This window comes from Salmo salar, chromosome ssa16 (genome assembly GCF_905237065.1).
Source record: "Salmo salar chromosome ssa16, Ssal_v3.1, whole genome shotgun sequence".
NCBI lineage: Eukaryota > Metazoa > Chordata > Actinopteri > Salmoniformes > Salmonidae > Salmo > Salmo salar.
The window spans coordinates 13,874,266-13,888,980 of record NC_059457.1 but is presented as its reverse complement, the minus strand read 5'-3'; the positions used below and the strand labels follow the sequence as shown (position 1 = coordinate 13,888,980).

Below are 14,715 nucleotides of genomic sequence, written 5' to 3'. Positions count from 1 at the left end.
TAAAGCCCATGATTTGACAGTGCGTAAGCCATTTTTACAAACATCTGAATGAAGCTGTACGAATGGTTTATTAGAACAGGCCTAGGTCTCGCTGGCACAAGCAGCTGTGCCTCCAGCACTGTGTGCTTAGTTATCTAACAGTCGTACGCAGTTACATGCATAAAATGTCTAAGTTACTGAACCGAAGGAGTGGACTCATCAATTCAGTCACAAAATGAGAGGTATTTTCAGGAATGAAACGATGAGTAAAAAACATTAGTGGAACCGGTAATTCATAACATTTCAATCGGTGACCGACGCATGCTTAATTTGGATTGGTTTGGGCTCCCGAGGAATCGTTATCCCTATTAATTTGCATATTTTAGTGGAATTAAATTGGTGCGTGCATCTTCGTTAGTCCTTATGAGTCTTATTTATCACACGTGCACATCATGCAAATACAGAGCCTAGTTTGAGCTGAAAGTCTGGTCAGACGGCGTGAGAGGTGCTGCTACAGCTCCTGTTGCTGCTGGAGTGTAATGTGATTTATTTTATTTTTTTATTTTTTATAAGCCCAATCATAGCGCAACAATTCTAAATGTAATCGCGTGTTAACAGTTTTGATGGACATTATTTTAAAAAGGGTTACTATTTTTATTTCTCAACTGGTAATTGAAGCGCGCTTCCCATTCACCATTCAAGTGCTTAGGCAACGGTAGGCAGGCTTCAGCGCATCACACCACTTTGCAATGTGAGCTGTAAGCATAATGCCTTTTTGAAAAAGTATACTTAATTGTGTGAAACCTTAACGTTTTACTTCATATTATGAGGCGTTTCTTACCTTGCTTCAAAGTAGCCGAGACAAAATCCACTTATTCTAAAAGTGGAGGCAATTATTTAATAAAGACTTCCATAGGCCATTGAAGCCAGTAGCCTATTTCTCTTGTCCTATTGGTTTTCAAATCAACTTTTTGTCGTTGTCCAATTGCCAAGGCCCAATCTTAGTCATATTAGCAACCGAAACTGCTCGCATGTGCAGTGCGCTTTTGACAATTGTGTTTTCTAGGCTTGGGTGGTATACCCTATATCGGGGCATTTGGATACCGTTAACTTTCTTTGCATTTTTTTATTTTTTATTATACATGTTTATTTGTAGCTACTTAAGTAAATACCTGCAGTCATCTTGTGCAATACGTTAGGAGATAAAGAAGCTTGTGTTCATTTCACCTGTAACAATTTTTCATTAGGAAACTTACCGGTAGTCCCCAGTGGTGTTTAGTTTTCAAGCACACTACGACGAAAGACCAGAACCTTGTTAGTCACTCACTGTTGTGTTGTGCCGCCAGGTGATCTACACTAGAGGTCGACCGATTATGATATATTTTTTTTTTATATACTTTTTTTTTTTCAACGACGACACCGATTATTGGAGGAGCAAAAAAAGACGGAATTTGTATTTTTTTATAAATATATTTGTAATGATGACAATTACAACAATACTGAATGAACACTTTATTTTTTTTATTTTAACTTGATATAATACATAAAATCTATTTAGTCTCAAATAATGAAACATGTTCAATTTGGTTTGAATAATGCATAAACACAGTGTTGGAGAAGAAAGTAAAAGAGCTTTTTTAAATGACATATTGCAAACGTTTAAGTTCCTTGCTCAGAACATGAGAAGATATGAAAGCTGGGGGCTCAATATACCCAGTTAAGAAGTTGTAGTTATTATAGGAATTATGACGCGTCGACTATTTCTCTCTACCGTTTGTATTTCATATACCTTGGACTATTGGATGTTCTTATAGGCACTTTAGTATTGCCAGCCTAATCTCGGGAGTTGATAGGCTTGAAGTCATAAACAGCGCTGTGCTTCAAGCATTGCTAAGAGCTGCTGGCAAACGCAGTAAAGTGCTGTTTGAATGAATGCTTAAGAGTCTGCTGCTGCCTACCACCGCTCAGTCAGACTGCTCTATCAAATGTCAAGTCATAGACTTAATTATAATCTAATAAACACAGAAATACAAGCCTTTGGTCATTAATATGGTAAAATCCGGAAACTATCATTTCGAAAAACAAAACGTTTATTCTTTCAGTGAAATACGGAACCGTTCCGTCTTTGGTCGAACGGATGGCAACCCTCAAGTCTAAATATTGCTGTTACATTGCACAACCTTCAATGTTATGTCATAATTATGTACAATTCTGGCAAATTAGGAAACAGTTAGGAACGAGCCAGGCGGCCCAAACTGTTGCATATACCCTGACTCTGCGTGCACTGAACGCAAGAGAAGTGACACAATTTCCCTAGTTAATATTGCCTGCTAACATGCATTTTTAATTAAATATGCAGGCTTAAAAAATATATACTTCTGTGTATTGATTTTAAGAAAGGCATTGATGTTTATGGTTAGGTACGTTTGTGCAAAGATTGAGCTTTTGTTAAATCATCACCCGTTTGGGGAAGTTGAAGTAAGCTGTGATTCGATTATAATCAATGCGGTGCCTGTTAATTTATGTGCAACGCAGGACAAGCTAGTTAACTACACATGGTTGATGATATTACTAGGTTAACTAGTGATTATGTGAAGATTTTTTTAAACATTTTTATAAGATAAGTTTAATGCTAGCTAGCAACTTACCTTGGCTCTTTGCAGCCACAAGGTCCTTTTGTCGCTGCACTCGCATAACAGGTGGTCAGCCTGCCACGCAGTTTCCTCGTTGATTGCAATGTAATCGGCGTCCAAAAATGCAGATTACTGATTTGTTATGGTAACTTGAAATCGGCCCTAATTAATCAGCCATGCAGATTTAATCAGTTGCCCTCTAATCTACACCAAACAAAAACATTAACACAACATGTAAAGTGTTGGTCCATGTTTTATGAGACAAAAATGTTCCATAAGCACAAAAAGCTTATTTCCCTCAATTTTGTGCACAAATTTGGTAACATCCCTGTTAGTGAGCATTTCTCCTTTGACAATATAATTCTTCCACGGGACAGGTGTGGCATATCAAGAAGCTGATTAAACAGCATGATCATTATTCTTAATTCCATTCTTTTAGATTTGTGTGTATTGTTGTTAGACACTACTGCACTGTTTGAGCTAGGAACACAAGCATTTTGCTACACCTGCAATATCATCTACTAAATATGTCTATGACCGATTTTTGACAGGTGCACCTTGTGCTGGGGACAATAAAAGGCCACTCCTAAAATGTGCAGTTTTGTCACAGAACACAATGTCACAGATGTCTCAAGTTTTGAGGAAGTGTGCAGTTGGCATGCTGACTGCAGGAATGTCCACCAGAGCTTTTGTCAGAGAATTGAATGTTCATTGCTCTACCATAAGCTGCCTCCAATGTCGTTTTTGGAGAATTTGGCAGTACGTCCAACCGGCTTCACCTCTGCAGACCACTTGTAACCACCAGTGCAGGACCTCCACATCGGGCTTCTTCACCAGCGGGATTGTCTGAGACCAGCCACCCGGACAGCTGATCAAACTGTGGGTTTGCACAACCGAAGAATTTCTGCATAAACTGTCTCAAGGAAGCTCATCTGCGTGCTCATTGTCCTCACCCTGGTCTTGACTGCAGTTCGACGTTGTAACCAACATCAGTGGACAAATGCTCACATTCGATTGGCACTGGCACACTGGAGAAGTTTGCTCTTCACGGATGAATCTCAGTTTTAACTGTAACGATCAGATTACGTTGTGTGAGTGGGTTTGCTGATGTCAATGTTGTGAATAGTGCCCCATGGTGGGGGTATGGTAAGGGCAGGTATAAGCTACAGACAGCGAACACAATTGTTTTATCGATGGTAAGTTGCACAGAGATACTGTGATGAGATCCTGAGGCCCATTGTTGTGCCATTCATCTCCCACCATTACCTAATGTTTCAGCATGATAATGAATGGCACCATGTCTGTACACAATTCCTGGAAGCTGAAAATGTCTATTCTTCCATGGCCTGCACACTCACCAGACATGTCACCCATTGAGCATGTTTGGGATGCTCTGGATCGACAGTGTTCCAGTTCCCGCCAATATCCAGCAACTTCGCACAACCATTGAAGAGGATTGGGACAACATTCCACAGGCCACAATCAACAGCCTTATCAACTTTATGTGACAGATGTGTTGTGCTGCATGAGGAAAAGGGTGGTCACACCAGATACTGACTGGTTTTCTGATCCACGCCCCTATGTTAATTTTTTTTTTTAAAGTTATCTGTGACCAACATGCATATCGGTGTTCATGTGAAATCCATAGATTAGGGCCTAATGAATTTTCAATTGACTGATTTCCTTATGAATTGTAAAATATTTTAAATTGTTGTTTTATGTTTTTGTTCAGTGTAGTTGCGGTATGGAATTCACAGATAAATGTTTGCCAGCTAGATATCTTATAACTATTAAGTTAACTGTCTAAAATGTGCTAAATGCTCTGGATCAAGAGGCTTTTACTATTTGTTTGTTTTGTGCACGCAGCAAACTGAGAGTAGCATTTGAGTTACTTGTATAACTTTATGAGCTGGGATGTCTACCCTGAAAATGACAATCTGCCCAAGCCTAGTATTTTCCCCGCTAATTGCATTATGGAATGAACATTCACGCGTAGCCGCCTGCCGTGTGCGGGCGTTGCTGTGCAGCTATAATATGAAGAGAATTTTGTAAAAAAAAAATTGCAACATTTTAAGCCAAAGTCACATTTTCTGAGTCAAGATCACTTTCGCAGTCAAAAAGCAACCCGAGGTCTACCGCTCAGATTTCTTTTTTACTTGACTTACAATGTAACATTAACCTAATAAAAACAGTTATGTAGGGATAATATTTGTGCAGAAGGCTTAATACGTTATCACAGCATATTGGCTATATGCCTGCCAATATTGTTCTTCAGACCATATTATATTTCAAATCTCTAGCTTTGATAACAAAGTAGATCACTCGGTGTAGCAGTTGAGGCACAGCTGAGCATAAATTTGAAATAATTTGTTTTTTTATTTTACTGGACTGATGGTGATTTCAAGACAATTGGGAACTTGGCGGGGGGGTGGAAACTAGGTCAAATCATGACGTCAGTGACCTTTAGGTCAGAGCTCTAGAAAGAGTTTGATCGTTTAAAAAAAAAAAAAAAAACATTTTCCCAGTCATTAGTCTCAGCGGAGGGATGTAGAGATCAAAAACATAAACTCACTCATAAAAACAGCAGCTCTTTGCTGTGTTCTTTGACAGTCTATCTCTGGTCATGACCTAGCCACTTTGCTGTGGCTAGGTCATGGAGTCTGTAGGCACTGGGATTTGAGCTATCCGATTTTGGCCAGCGCAACTCGATTTTTGCCAGAGATCTCCGGGTAGGCAGGGTTTGACTTTTCAGACAATGAAATGGTTCACAATGGGAACACATCTCCTACCTGGTGCGCATGGCTTCTGAATCCAGTACACCTACCGCCAACAGCGCAACACACATTCTAATGGAGCGGGAGTCTTTTATCATTGGCTTTTCTACAGAAATGTTTGGTGATCAACTAGGAATGCCTTGAAGGTAGATTGATCGACCGGTTGGTGACCACTGTTTTTAAGGTTCTGATCTGTTGCATCAGCCTCAATGCTTTTTAAAGTTATTTTGATGTACTGGTTGTATACATTTAGGATCTGTCCCAGAGTTTGTTTTGGAATAAGCTATTTTATTTTCCGGACAGAACGACAAGCTGACCAGTAGAATAGGTCACCTTTTCTATGGGAGACAGTAGATTGACGTAGGCTAGTGATTTTGCTGTTGGCTGAGCAAAAACAGTTGGACAATTATTCAAAAATCATGATGCGCATCGGAATTCGGTAAGTGGCATGTTCTGTTAAGATGAATTACGCCGTGGGTGGACGCCATAATCAGGTTACGCACCCAATGCGTAGGCCTATATGTCAAATTTTGAAATGCTTCCTGTCAAATATCCAGCGCCACCCTGACACGCGCACACTCGCATTACTCCTCACTCTCATTTGCACTCTCCTGCTCTGACGGTGAGCCAGGCCAGCTACACTACCCTACCCTCAGTTTAGCAAGCTACAGCAGAGCCACTGACAGGCCTGAGGGGGTTGAGTGCTTTAGAGGATGTAACACACCTTTGACTTAGCATTGACTCACCCTCCAATCATCCTTCAAGCATTTGACTCACTTGAGTGTTTACCAGCCTGCTGTCTAGTGCCTCGTGATAAGTCTGTCAACACCTGTGATTTGGACACAGATGGAGACGGGCATATCTTTGTCTTAGACCATGGATATCTGTACTATGCACAGATCATCGGGGCGTTTGCGCTTGCCTGCTTCGGGGAGCAAGGCGTGTCCTCACTTTGTGTTTGCGGGGATCAGTGTGAGCTCCTTGCATGAGCGCTGCTGCAGTGAGTGTCCCTCACGGCCCTTAATCAAGCCTTGTGTGTTTTTATTTTTTATTTTAATTTTTTAATTTTACGGTGAGCCCACAGAGGGATCTCCGCCATGCTGGGCACACACCACATTAATTCCAATCCTTTGCCATCGGAGCTGCCGAGTGGCACTTCAAAGGTGGAGTCGGGTGGTGTTAATCCAGGGGTGCTCCACTGGACTGGGCCCCGGCTCTCCCAGCCGGCCCCTGGTTTGAAGTGTGATCAAAGTGCAGCCTGCCCCTGATTGATGGGCCCTCTCCGGCCCAGGGGCTGGCTGTCAGGGGACCAGGAAGTGCCAGGAAGCGTGACACAGGATCTCAATGTCCTCCTGTCGACAGGAAGGGGGGAGACCAGATCAGAATCAAACGTCCTCCATGATAACCCCTACATACTGAAATGGGGGAAGACCCTACAAACTTACTGTAAGGGTCATCATGGAGGACTGTTGGTTCTGGTCTACCCCTTCTTATTGACAGGAGGACACTGAGATGATGTCACTCTCCCTGGCACTTCCTGGTCTCCTGAGACATGGGCACAGACTTTTGTTCACAAGCCACTTTTTTGCACTCTCTCTTTCCCAAGGCTACACACAAGTTTTTGTTATTGCACATGTACACATACTGTACATGTGCTTTCATAACACTGAGCATAGCTGTTGAAAGAGCCCCATGTTCTATGACCGAAATGGCACTGACGCGAGAGAAGTGCCTTTTTGATTAGGCGGTTGATGCACATGTGCGCATCGCAACTGCACACAGTGCACACGTACACACAGCTCCACTATCAGTTAGGGCTTTTACAGTGACCGTATTACCGCCGCACTGGCGGTCACGAGTCATGACTGCAGTCAAATTCCAGGTGACCGTTTAGTCACGATAACTAGGCCTCCCAGCTCTGATGCTGCTGATGGTCGGCTACTAATGACCAAACTTGCTAACTGCCTGGTACTCAGCACTCTATTGTCCCTCTAATCACGCTGACATCACTGCAAATGTTTTAGAAAATCAAATCAACACTTCATGAGTTCATGTTGCACAACATTTCTATAAGCTATGCGTTTGTGTGAGAACCGTTTTGATGGCCTCTATTAAAAAGAGGAGGATCCCATCACCTTTGATGGGATCCTGCTATATTTATTTCTCACAGAATAGAATAGGTCAACTTTTGCACTATGGGGGATGTAGATTGACAGGCTAGTGCTTTTGCTGTTCGTTAGGCCTTCTCATCTAGTTGGCTGACGAAAAGTAGGCTAAATGTGGACAGTTCTAACATCTTCAATACGCGCCTTGAAAGTTGATAAGGACACGCGCAATTGCATCCCCGATGTGTCGATCTTCACTGGTAGCCTACTACTTAGTTGAGATGCCTGTGAGAAGGACTCGATCACGTGACGGGCAATGGCTAATAAGAATTTAGATATCTGAGAGGGCCATGTGAGTGAGAGGTGCTTCTGAACATAGCAGCCGGGATAAGATAGTTGTTATATTCAGCCCCTTTAGCCTCAAAAGACATGGATTCTTTTTTTAGGGGGCGTTACGGCCACATAAGGGAATGCTGCCGGGAAATTCAAGGCCTGGTGAGAATATTATCAAGTGCTTGTCAAATTGTGAATGAGAGACTGATGAAGTGTGTACAGTCTGCACAACAAACAAATCAGAGCTCATGCCTTTCATGCAACTTTTTTCAAATCATCTTTAGTCACAACATGCAGCCTTAGAATGTATTAAAGATCTAAACCTATTGCCCAAGATTTGTGTCACTACTAAAGTTGGATAAATAATTCTACATTATTAACCTCTCTAGGGTATGTGGGACGAAATCGTTCCACCTACTCAACAGCCAGTGGAATCGAGTGGCGCGATATTCAAATACCTTAGAAATGCTATTACTTCAATTTCTCAAACATATGACTATTTTACACCATTTTAAAGACAAGACTCTCGTTAATCTAACCACATTTGTCCGATTTCAAAAAGGCTTTACAATGAAAGCAAAACATTAGATTATGTCAGGAGAGTACCCAGCCAGAAATAATCACACACCCATTTTTCAAGCTAGCATATAATGTCACAAAAACCAAAACCACAGCTAAATGCAGCACTAACCTTTGATCTTCATCAGATGACATTCCTAGGACATTATGTTATACAATACATGCATGTTTTGTTCAATCAAGTTCATATTTATATCAAAAACCAGCTTTTTACATTAGCATGTGACGTTCAGAACTAGCAAACATACCGAAAACTTCCGGTGAATTTACTAAATAACTCTCGATAAACGGTCACAAAAAACATAATTATTTTAAGAATTATAGATACAGAACTCCTTTATGCAATCGCGGTGTCCGATTTTTAAAATAGCTTTTCGGTAAAAGCACATTTTGCAATATTCTGAGTAGATAGCTCGCCATCACGGGCTAGCTATTTTGACACCCACCAAGTTTGGCACTCACCAAACTCAGATTTACTATAAGAAAAATTGGATTACCTTTGCTGTTCTTCGTCAGAATGCACTCCCAGGACTTCTACTTCATCCACAAATGTTGTTTTGGTTCAAAATAATCCATAGTTATGTTCAAATATCCTCTGTTTTGTTCTTGCGTTCAAGACACTATCCGAACGGTGACGTGTGGATGCGTATCGTGACAAAAATTTTCAAAATGTTCCATTACCGTACTTCGAAGCATGTCAAACGCTGTTTAAAATACATTTTTATGCGATTTTTCTCGTAAAATAGCGATAATATTCCGACCGGGAAACCCTGTTTTCGTTCAAAGACTCAAAGTTGAAAATGGAGTCGTCTCGTGCACGCGTGCGCCCGTCTCATTGTTCTCAGATCGACCACTATCCAAATGCGCTACTGTTTTTCAGCCATGGACTGCAAAGTCATCATTCAACGTTCTGGCGCCTTCTGAGAGCCTATGGGAGCCTTAGAAAGTGTCACGTTACAGCAGAGATCCTCTGTTTTCAATAAAGAGTGTAGAAGGCCAAGAAATGGTCAGAGAGGGCACTTCCTGTACAGAATCTTCTCAGGTTTTGGCCTGCCATATGAGTTCTGTTATACTCACAGACACCATTCAAACAGTTTTAGAAACTTTAGGGTGTTTTCTATCCAAATCAAACAATTATATGCATATTCTAGTTTCTGGGCAGTAGTAATAACCAGATTAAATCGGGTACGTTTTTTTATCCGGATGTGAAAATACTGCCCCCTACCCTAGAGGTTAACCTGTTGGGTCTAGGGGGCAGCATTTGCACGTCTGGATAAAAAAAATGTACCCGATTTAATCTGGTTACTAATCCTACCCAGTAACTAGAATATGCATATACTTATTATATATGGATAGAAAACACTCTAAAGTTTCCAAAACTGTTTGAATGGTGTCTGTGAGTATAACAGAACTCATTTGGCAGGCAAAACCCTGAGACATTTTCTGACAGGAAGTGGATACCTGATGTGTTGTATTGACTTTAAAGCTATCCCATTGAAAGACACAGGGGTTTAGGAATATTTTGGCACTTCCTATTGCTTCCACTAGATGTCACCAGCCTTTACAAAGTGTTTTGAGTCTTCTGGAGGGAGATCTGACCGAACAAGAGCCATGGAACGGTGATGTCCCATTAGACACCTGGCGCGCTACTTCATGTTGGGTACCCTCGTTCCAATACGTTATAAAAGGCTATGCATTCGTCCACCTTGAATATTATTCATGTTCTGGTTAAAAAAGGCCCTAATGATTTATGCTATACAACGTTTGACATGTTTGAACGAACGGAAATATATTTTTTCCCCTCGTTCATGACGAGAAGTCCGGCTGGCTTACATCATGTGCTAACGAGACGGAGATTTTTGGACATAAATGATGAGCTTTTTTGAACAAAACTACATTCGTTATGGACCTGTGATACCTGGAAGTGACATCTGATGAAGAGAATCAAAGGTAATGGATTATTTACATAGTATTTTCGATTTTAGATCTCCCCAACATGACGTCTAGTCTGTATCGCAACGCGTATTTTTCTGGGCACAGTGCTCAGATTATTGCAAAGTGTGATTTCCCAGTAAGGTTATTTTTAAATCTGGCAAGTTGATTGCGTTCAAAAGATGTAAATCTATAATTCTTTAAATGACAATATAATATTTTAACAATGTTTTCTAATTTTAATTATTTAATTTCTGACGCTGACTTGACTGCCGGTTATTGGAGGGAAACGATTTCCTCAACATCAATGCCATAGTAAAACGCTGTTTTTGTATATAAATATGAACTTGATAGAACTAAAAATGCATGCATTGTCTAACATAATGTCCTAGGAGTGTCATCTGATGGAGATTGTAAAAGGTTAGTGTATCATTTTAGCTGGTTTTATGGTTTTGGTGACCCTGTCTTTGACTTGACAAAACATTACACACAACTCTTGTAAATGTACTGTCCTAACATACTCTAAATTTATGCTTTCGCCGTAAAACCTTTTTGAAATCGTAAAACGTGGTTAGATTAAGGAGATGTTTATCTTTCAAATGGTGTAACATAGTTGTATTTTTGAAAAATTTGAATTTTGACATTTATTTGGATTCAAATTTGCCGCTCTTGAAATGCACCTGCTGTTGATGGAGTGCACCACAGGTGGCACGCTAGCGTCCCACCTAGCCCCAAGAGGTTAAGCACATTAGGAGGACCCGTTTCTTTGTTAACCGCTCAACACAGAATAGCTGCATGTGCGCACTTCCTTGGAAATCATTTGGAGAAGATATCCTTTCTATTTTATTCAGCTATGTTCAACTGTGTTCTTCATAATAAAAATACCATTGAATACTAAGCAAATCTTGTCTGCTAAATGAACCAGTGTAGCCCACAGCCATAAGGCATAGCCATATCGGGGCCTAACATAAGGACAACTGTGTGCTATTCTGTTCTTCTGAAATAAACTACATTTTCTTCATATCATGTTTCTTTAGACCTGTCAAAAATAACTAATGGATTTATTGTGATGGTGTAGGCTATATTAAATGGAAAAGCTACATTTTTAAAACCTCTAAATCCAAAGGTCTGCATCAGTGGCTTGTAGGCTGTGTGGAAGCCAGGAGATGCTAAACATGTTTATGTTAAGTAACAGTCAATTACCCTGAGACGGGCAAATATTTGCTTAACAATCACCGGCTGACAAAATTGAATGACCCCCACAGCCCTACTCCCAGGAGCTAACCATGTTATTGTAGATTCTGTCCCACTAGTTCCAGGCCCTCCCAGGGTTGTGAGCATCCCCCTCCCCGACTATTCATATTGAATTATTCTGTAGATCCATTAGAATCTTTCTAATTTGCCACTGTGAGCAGATTGATCAATAGCTTTTTTTGCCATTAAAATGTGCTCAAGAAGCTTAATGAACACTGTTTTGAATAATAGGACTTGGAGATAATCAGCCCAGGCAGCTCCTCTGGCATGTTTCTGTTGCAGCACCAACCAGTCCTGAGTAGCTGTCTGAGGAGTTTTTACCCCAAAGCAGAAACATCCATCTTATCCTGTTTTTCAACCCCTCCCTCCCTCCATTTTTCATCCTGCTGACTGTTGGCTCCTGTCTTCCGTGCCTCTCCACAGCCGGGAGGTGTGGAGGCTGACCCCCAGTGACCCGGCACTCACCGTTTCTCTAGAGAGGGGCAGCAATCTGCAGGCTGCACAATGAAATGGGCCTCCTTGCCCTTGAGTTTATTCTGGACTGTCAACATGCTTTTTCTTTGGGGTGGTGGAGGGGTGTTCTTTGGGGTGGTGGAGGGGTGATGTGTTTTATGCAGAGAATTTGGAAGTGAGTTCTTTAGCTAGAGACCGAGGGGCGGTCAGCTGCGGGCAGATTCCTTTTTAAAGAGGAAGGGCCAATGCTGAAGGGTCGCTTTGCATCCTGGGAAACGGGGGAGGGGGGGTTAAGTGAAATGGACAGTTGGTTGATGGAGCACTTTTCATTAGCATTTTTTGCCCTCTCAGCCTCCCTTGTCTCTCCCCCGCCTCTGCTCTGTAGCCGAGGGCCTTTGGGTATCCCGGGGAGAGAGAGAAAAGCATGCTGGGTAATGGTGTGGGGTGCTGTGGCCCGGTTGGTCAGTGGCGGAGGAGGGGGTGCGGGTCTGTGCGGTGGCCTTAGTCTCCTGCTGCCGTCTCTCCTTGGCTCTTTGAGGGCCTTTAGAGTTTGCTCTCCCAGTTACTGCCGCTTCATAAACCCTAAACGGCGGCCACACAATGCCAGGCAGGAGAGGGGTCAGGGTTGAACTTGAACCTCGGCTCCAACCGCTGGCAGAAAGGACTCTTCTGAGAACATGGCAACTAATCCCCCCCTCCCACAGCAACTCAAACAGGTTCCCTACGCACAGCGTACCTCGTACACATGTTCTGTATGGTTGTTTGTCATGATCAAGAGTGTTAGACTCAAAAGCGTTAGAATACTGCCAGGTATTCTGGTCCCCTATGGCTCTCACAATATAAGTTACTAGTTCCAATATCCACACTTCAACCAAGTTTTGCTACGAGAGCTCCTGTTTCTTTGAAAATGTCAAACTATGTCTTGGAAGCCCTAAATTCCCATCACCACCTATGGTTTTACTCCAGGGCATCCGTATCACTCTGGAATCTTAACGCTTTTTTTTAACTGCACCGACCTGTGACTAACACCAACCATTAAATGTTATATGCCGACTTTAAAACTGAGATTTTCGTGTGCCTTTAAAAAAAAAAAAAAAGTGGATCTCCATATAACTCAAAGGTTGACCTCTTGGCTGTGTCTCTCTTTGTGTGGTAGGAGCTGGAAGAGGCGCTACAGAAGCAGGACACAGACTTTCTGGCTGACCTCCTCGTCTCACTGCTGCAAGGATGCTACCAGCGTACAGACATCACGTAAGTAGTGCCCACCGGCTTTCCCACATCCTTTATTCAATCTTTATTTATACGGGAGTTCAATATTCATACTTTTTCTTTCTAGAGAGAGCCTCAGGCCTAGGCCTAACTTCTTAGCTCGCCAGCAAACAGCAGCACATCTCTTTACCTTCCTTCTAACAGACCAGTCTTGGTGACAACATCCAGGGGCTGTATGGGCCTGAAACACGGGAAGTTTGAGTCACAAACCCTGTTTAGTAGTGAGCACATCAGTGTGCACAGCTTGTGTTGAAATCAGCCTTTGCAACTGAGTGAGGCTTCTCACAAAGGAAACTGGGGTTAGGCGGATTTTTCCCTGGGGGGGGGGCGGTTCCTTGATGACTAAATGTGAACGAGAGGGAGTGGGAAGAGCACAGGAAAGTGAAATAAATGTTCCAGCCCTGAAGGGGCCCCCACCCACCACCGCTACCACCTCCTCTCCTGCTCTTGCTCCATCAGCACCACTGGGGTAGGCACCTATCAGCCTGTGACTCGGTAGGTAGGGAGGGATGAGGGAGGTTAAGGCTGATAGTTTCCACACCCAGGCATGCAGTAACAGGATAACCTGCCTTATTGGACAGGACAGCCGCTGGCATCCCGGGGGTGGATGCTCGGCTCTGGCCTTTCAAAGAGCTGCCCTTTTCATCCGCACGCGTTAAACGCTCCGGCGGAGCTGGGGAGGGGGGTGGGGGTGTTGGCAGAGGAGGAGATGGGATAGTGGGGGGCCTGCAGCTGTGTGAAAGTGCAAACTGCTCTTTCAAGATAAGCCATTTTTTTCCCTCCGGTTTTTCTCCTTTCTTTTCTGTTGTTGCATCGGCACTCACCCCTGCCCTGAGCCCTTGTTTCTGTGCGTCTGAGCAGGAACTGAAGGGTTCCAGATTAATCAGACAGATCTGACCCGGAACCAACATTTATTCACCAGCATCCAAAACAATGAAACAAACCCATTGAAGTGCAAAGAAATTGCTGTCTTTTTCCCCTCCTTTTCTCTCCAGAACCACTACGGTATGGCAGCTTGAATTATTTCTTGACTGTCTCTATCACAATAGACAGCCTGTTGAAATTGAGACGTTATATGCACTTGCTTTACAAAGCACACTGTAAGGACAAGCATTTGCAAGTGAATGAATAGTGGTGCGCCATATTGTCGGATCCCAAGGACTCTGTAAAGGGCTATGGAGTAGCTCGACAAAAATAACAGCAATCGCCCGATCTCCCAATCAGCTTTTCTTTTGTTGTGTTGATTGCTATCAATACGAAGCACATGTTCCTTTTGACCTTTTGACACAGTAGGCGTTTGAGAATGAATGACTTCTAGTTGAAGAGATGAATGAGTATGTGACATGAATGGGTTAGAAACAATTAACCTAGGCCTAAATTCTCACATTTTGTATGGGAACCGTT

At 42.5% G+C, this 14,715-nt stretch overlaps 1 protein-coding gene across 1 annotated transcript in view; it reads left to right on the top strand.

Moving 5' to 3' along the window:
* Positions 1-14,715, top strand: part of LOC106573190 (cat eye syndrome critical region protein 2 homolog) — a 67,940-nt gene that overhangs the window by 19,912 nt on the left and 33,313 nt on the right. Inside the window, 1 exon segment of the mRNA XM_014147966.2 lies at positions 13,199-13,293. Coding sequence (XP_014003441.2) covers positions 13,199-13,293 — 95 coding nt within the window.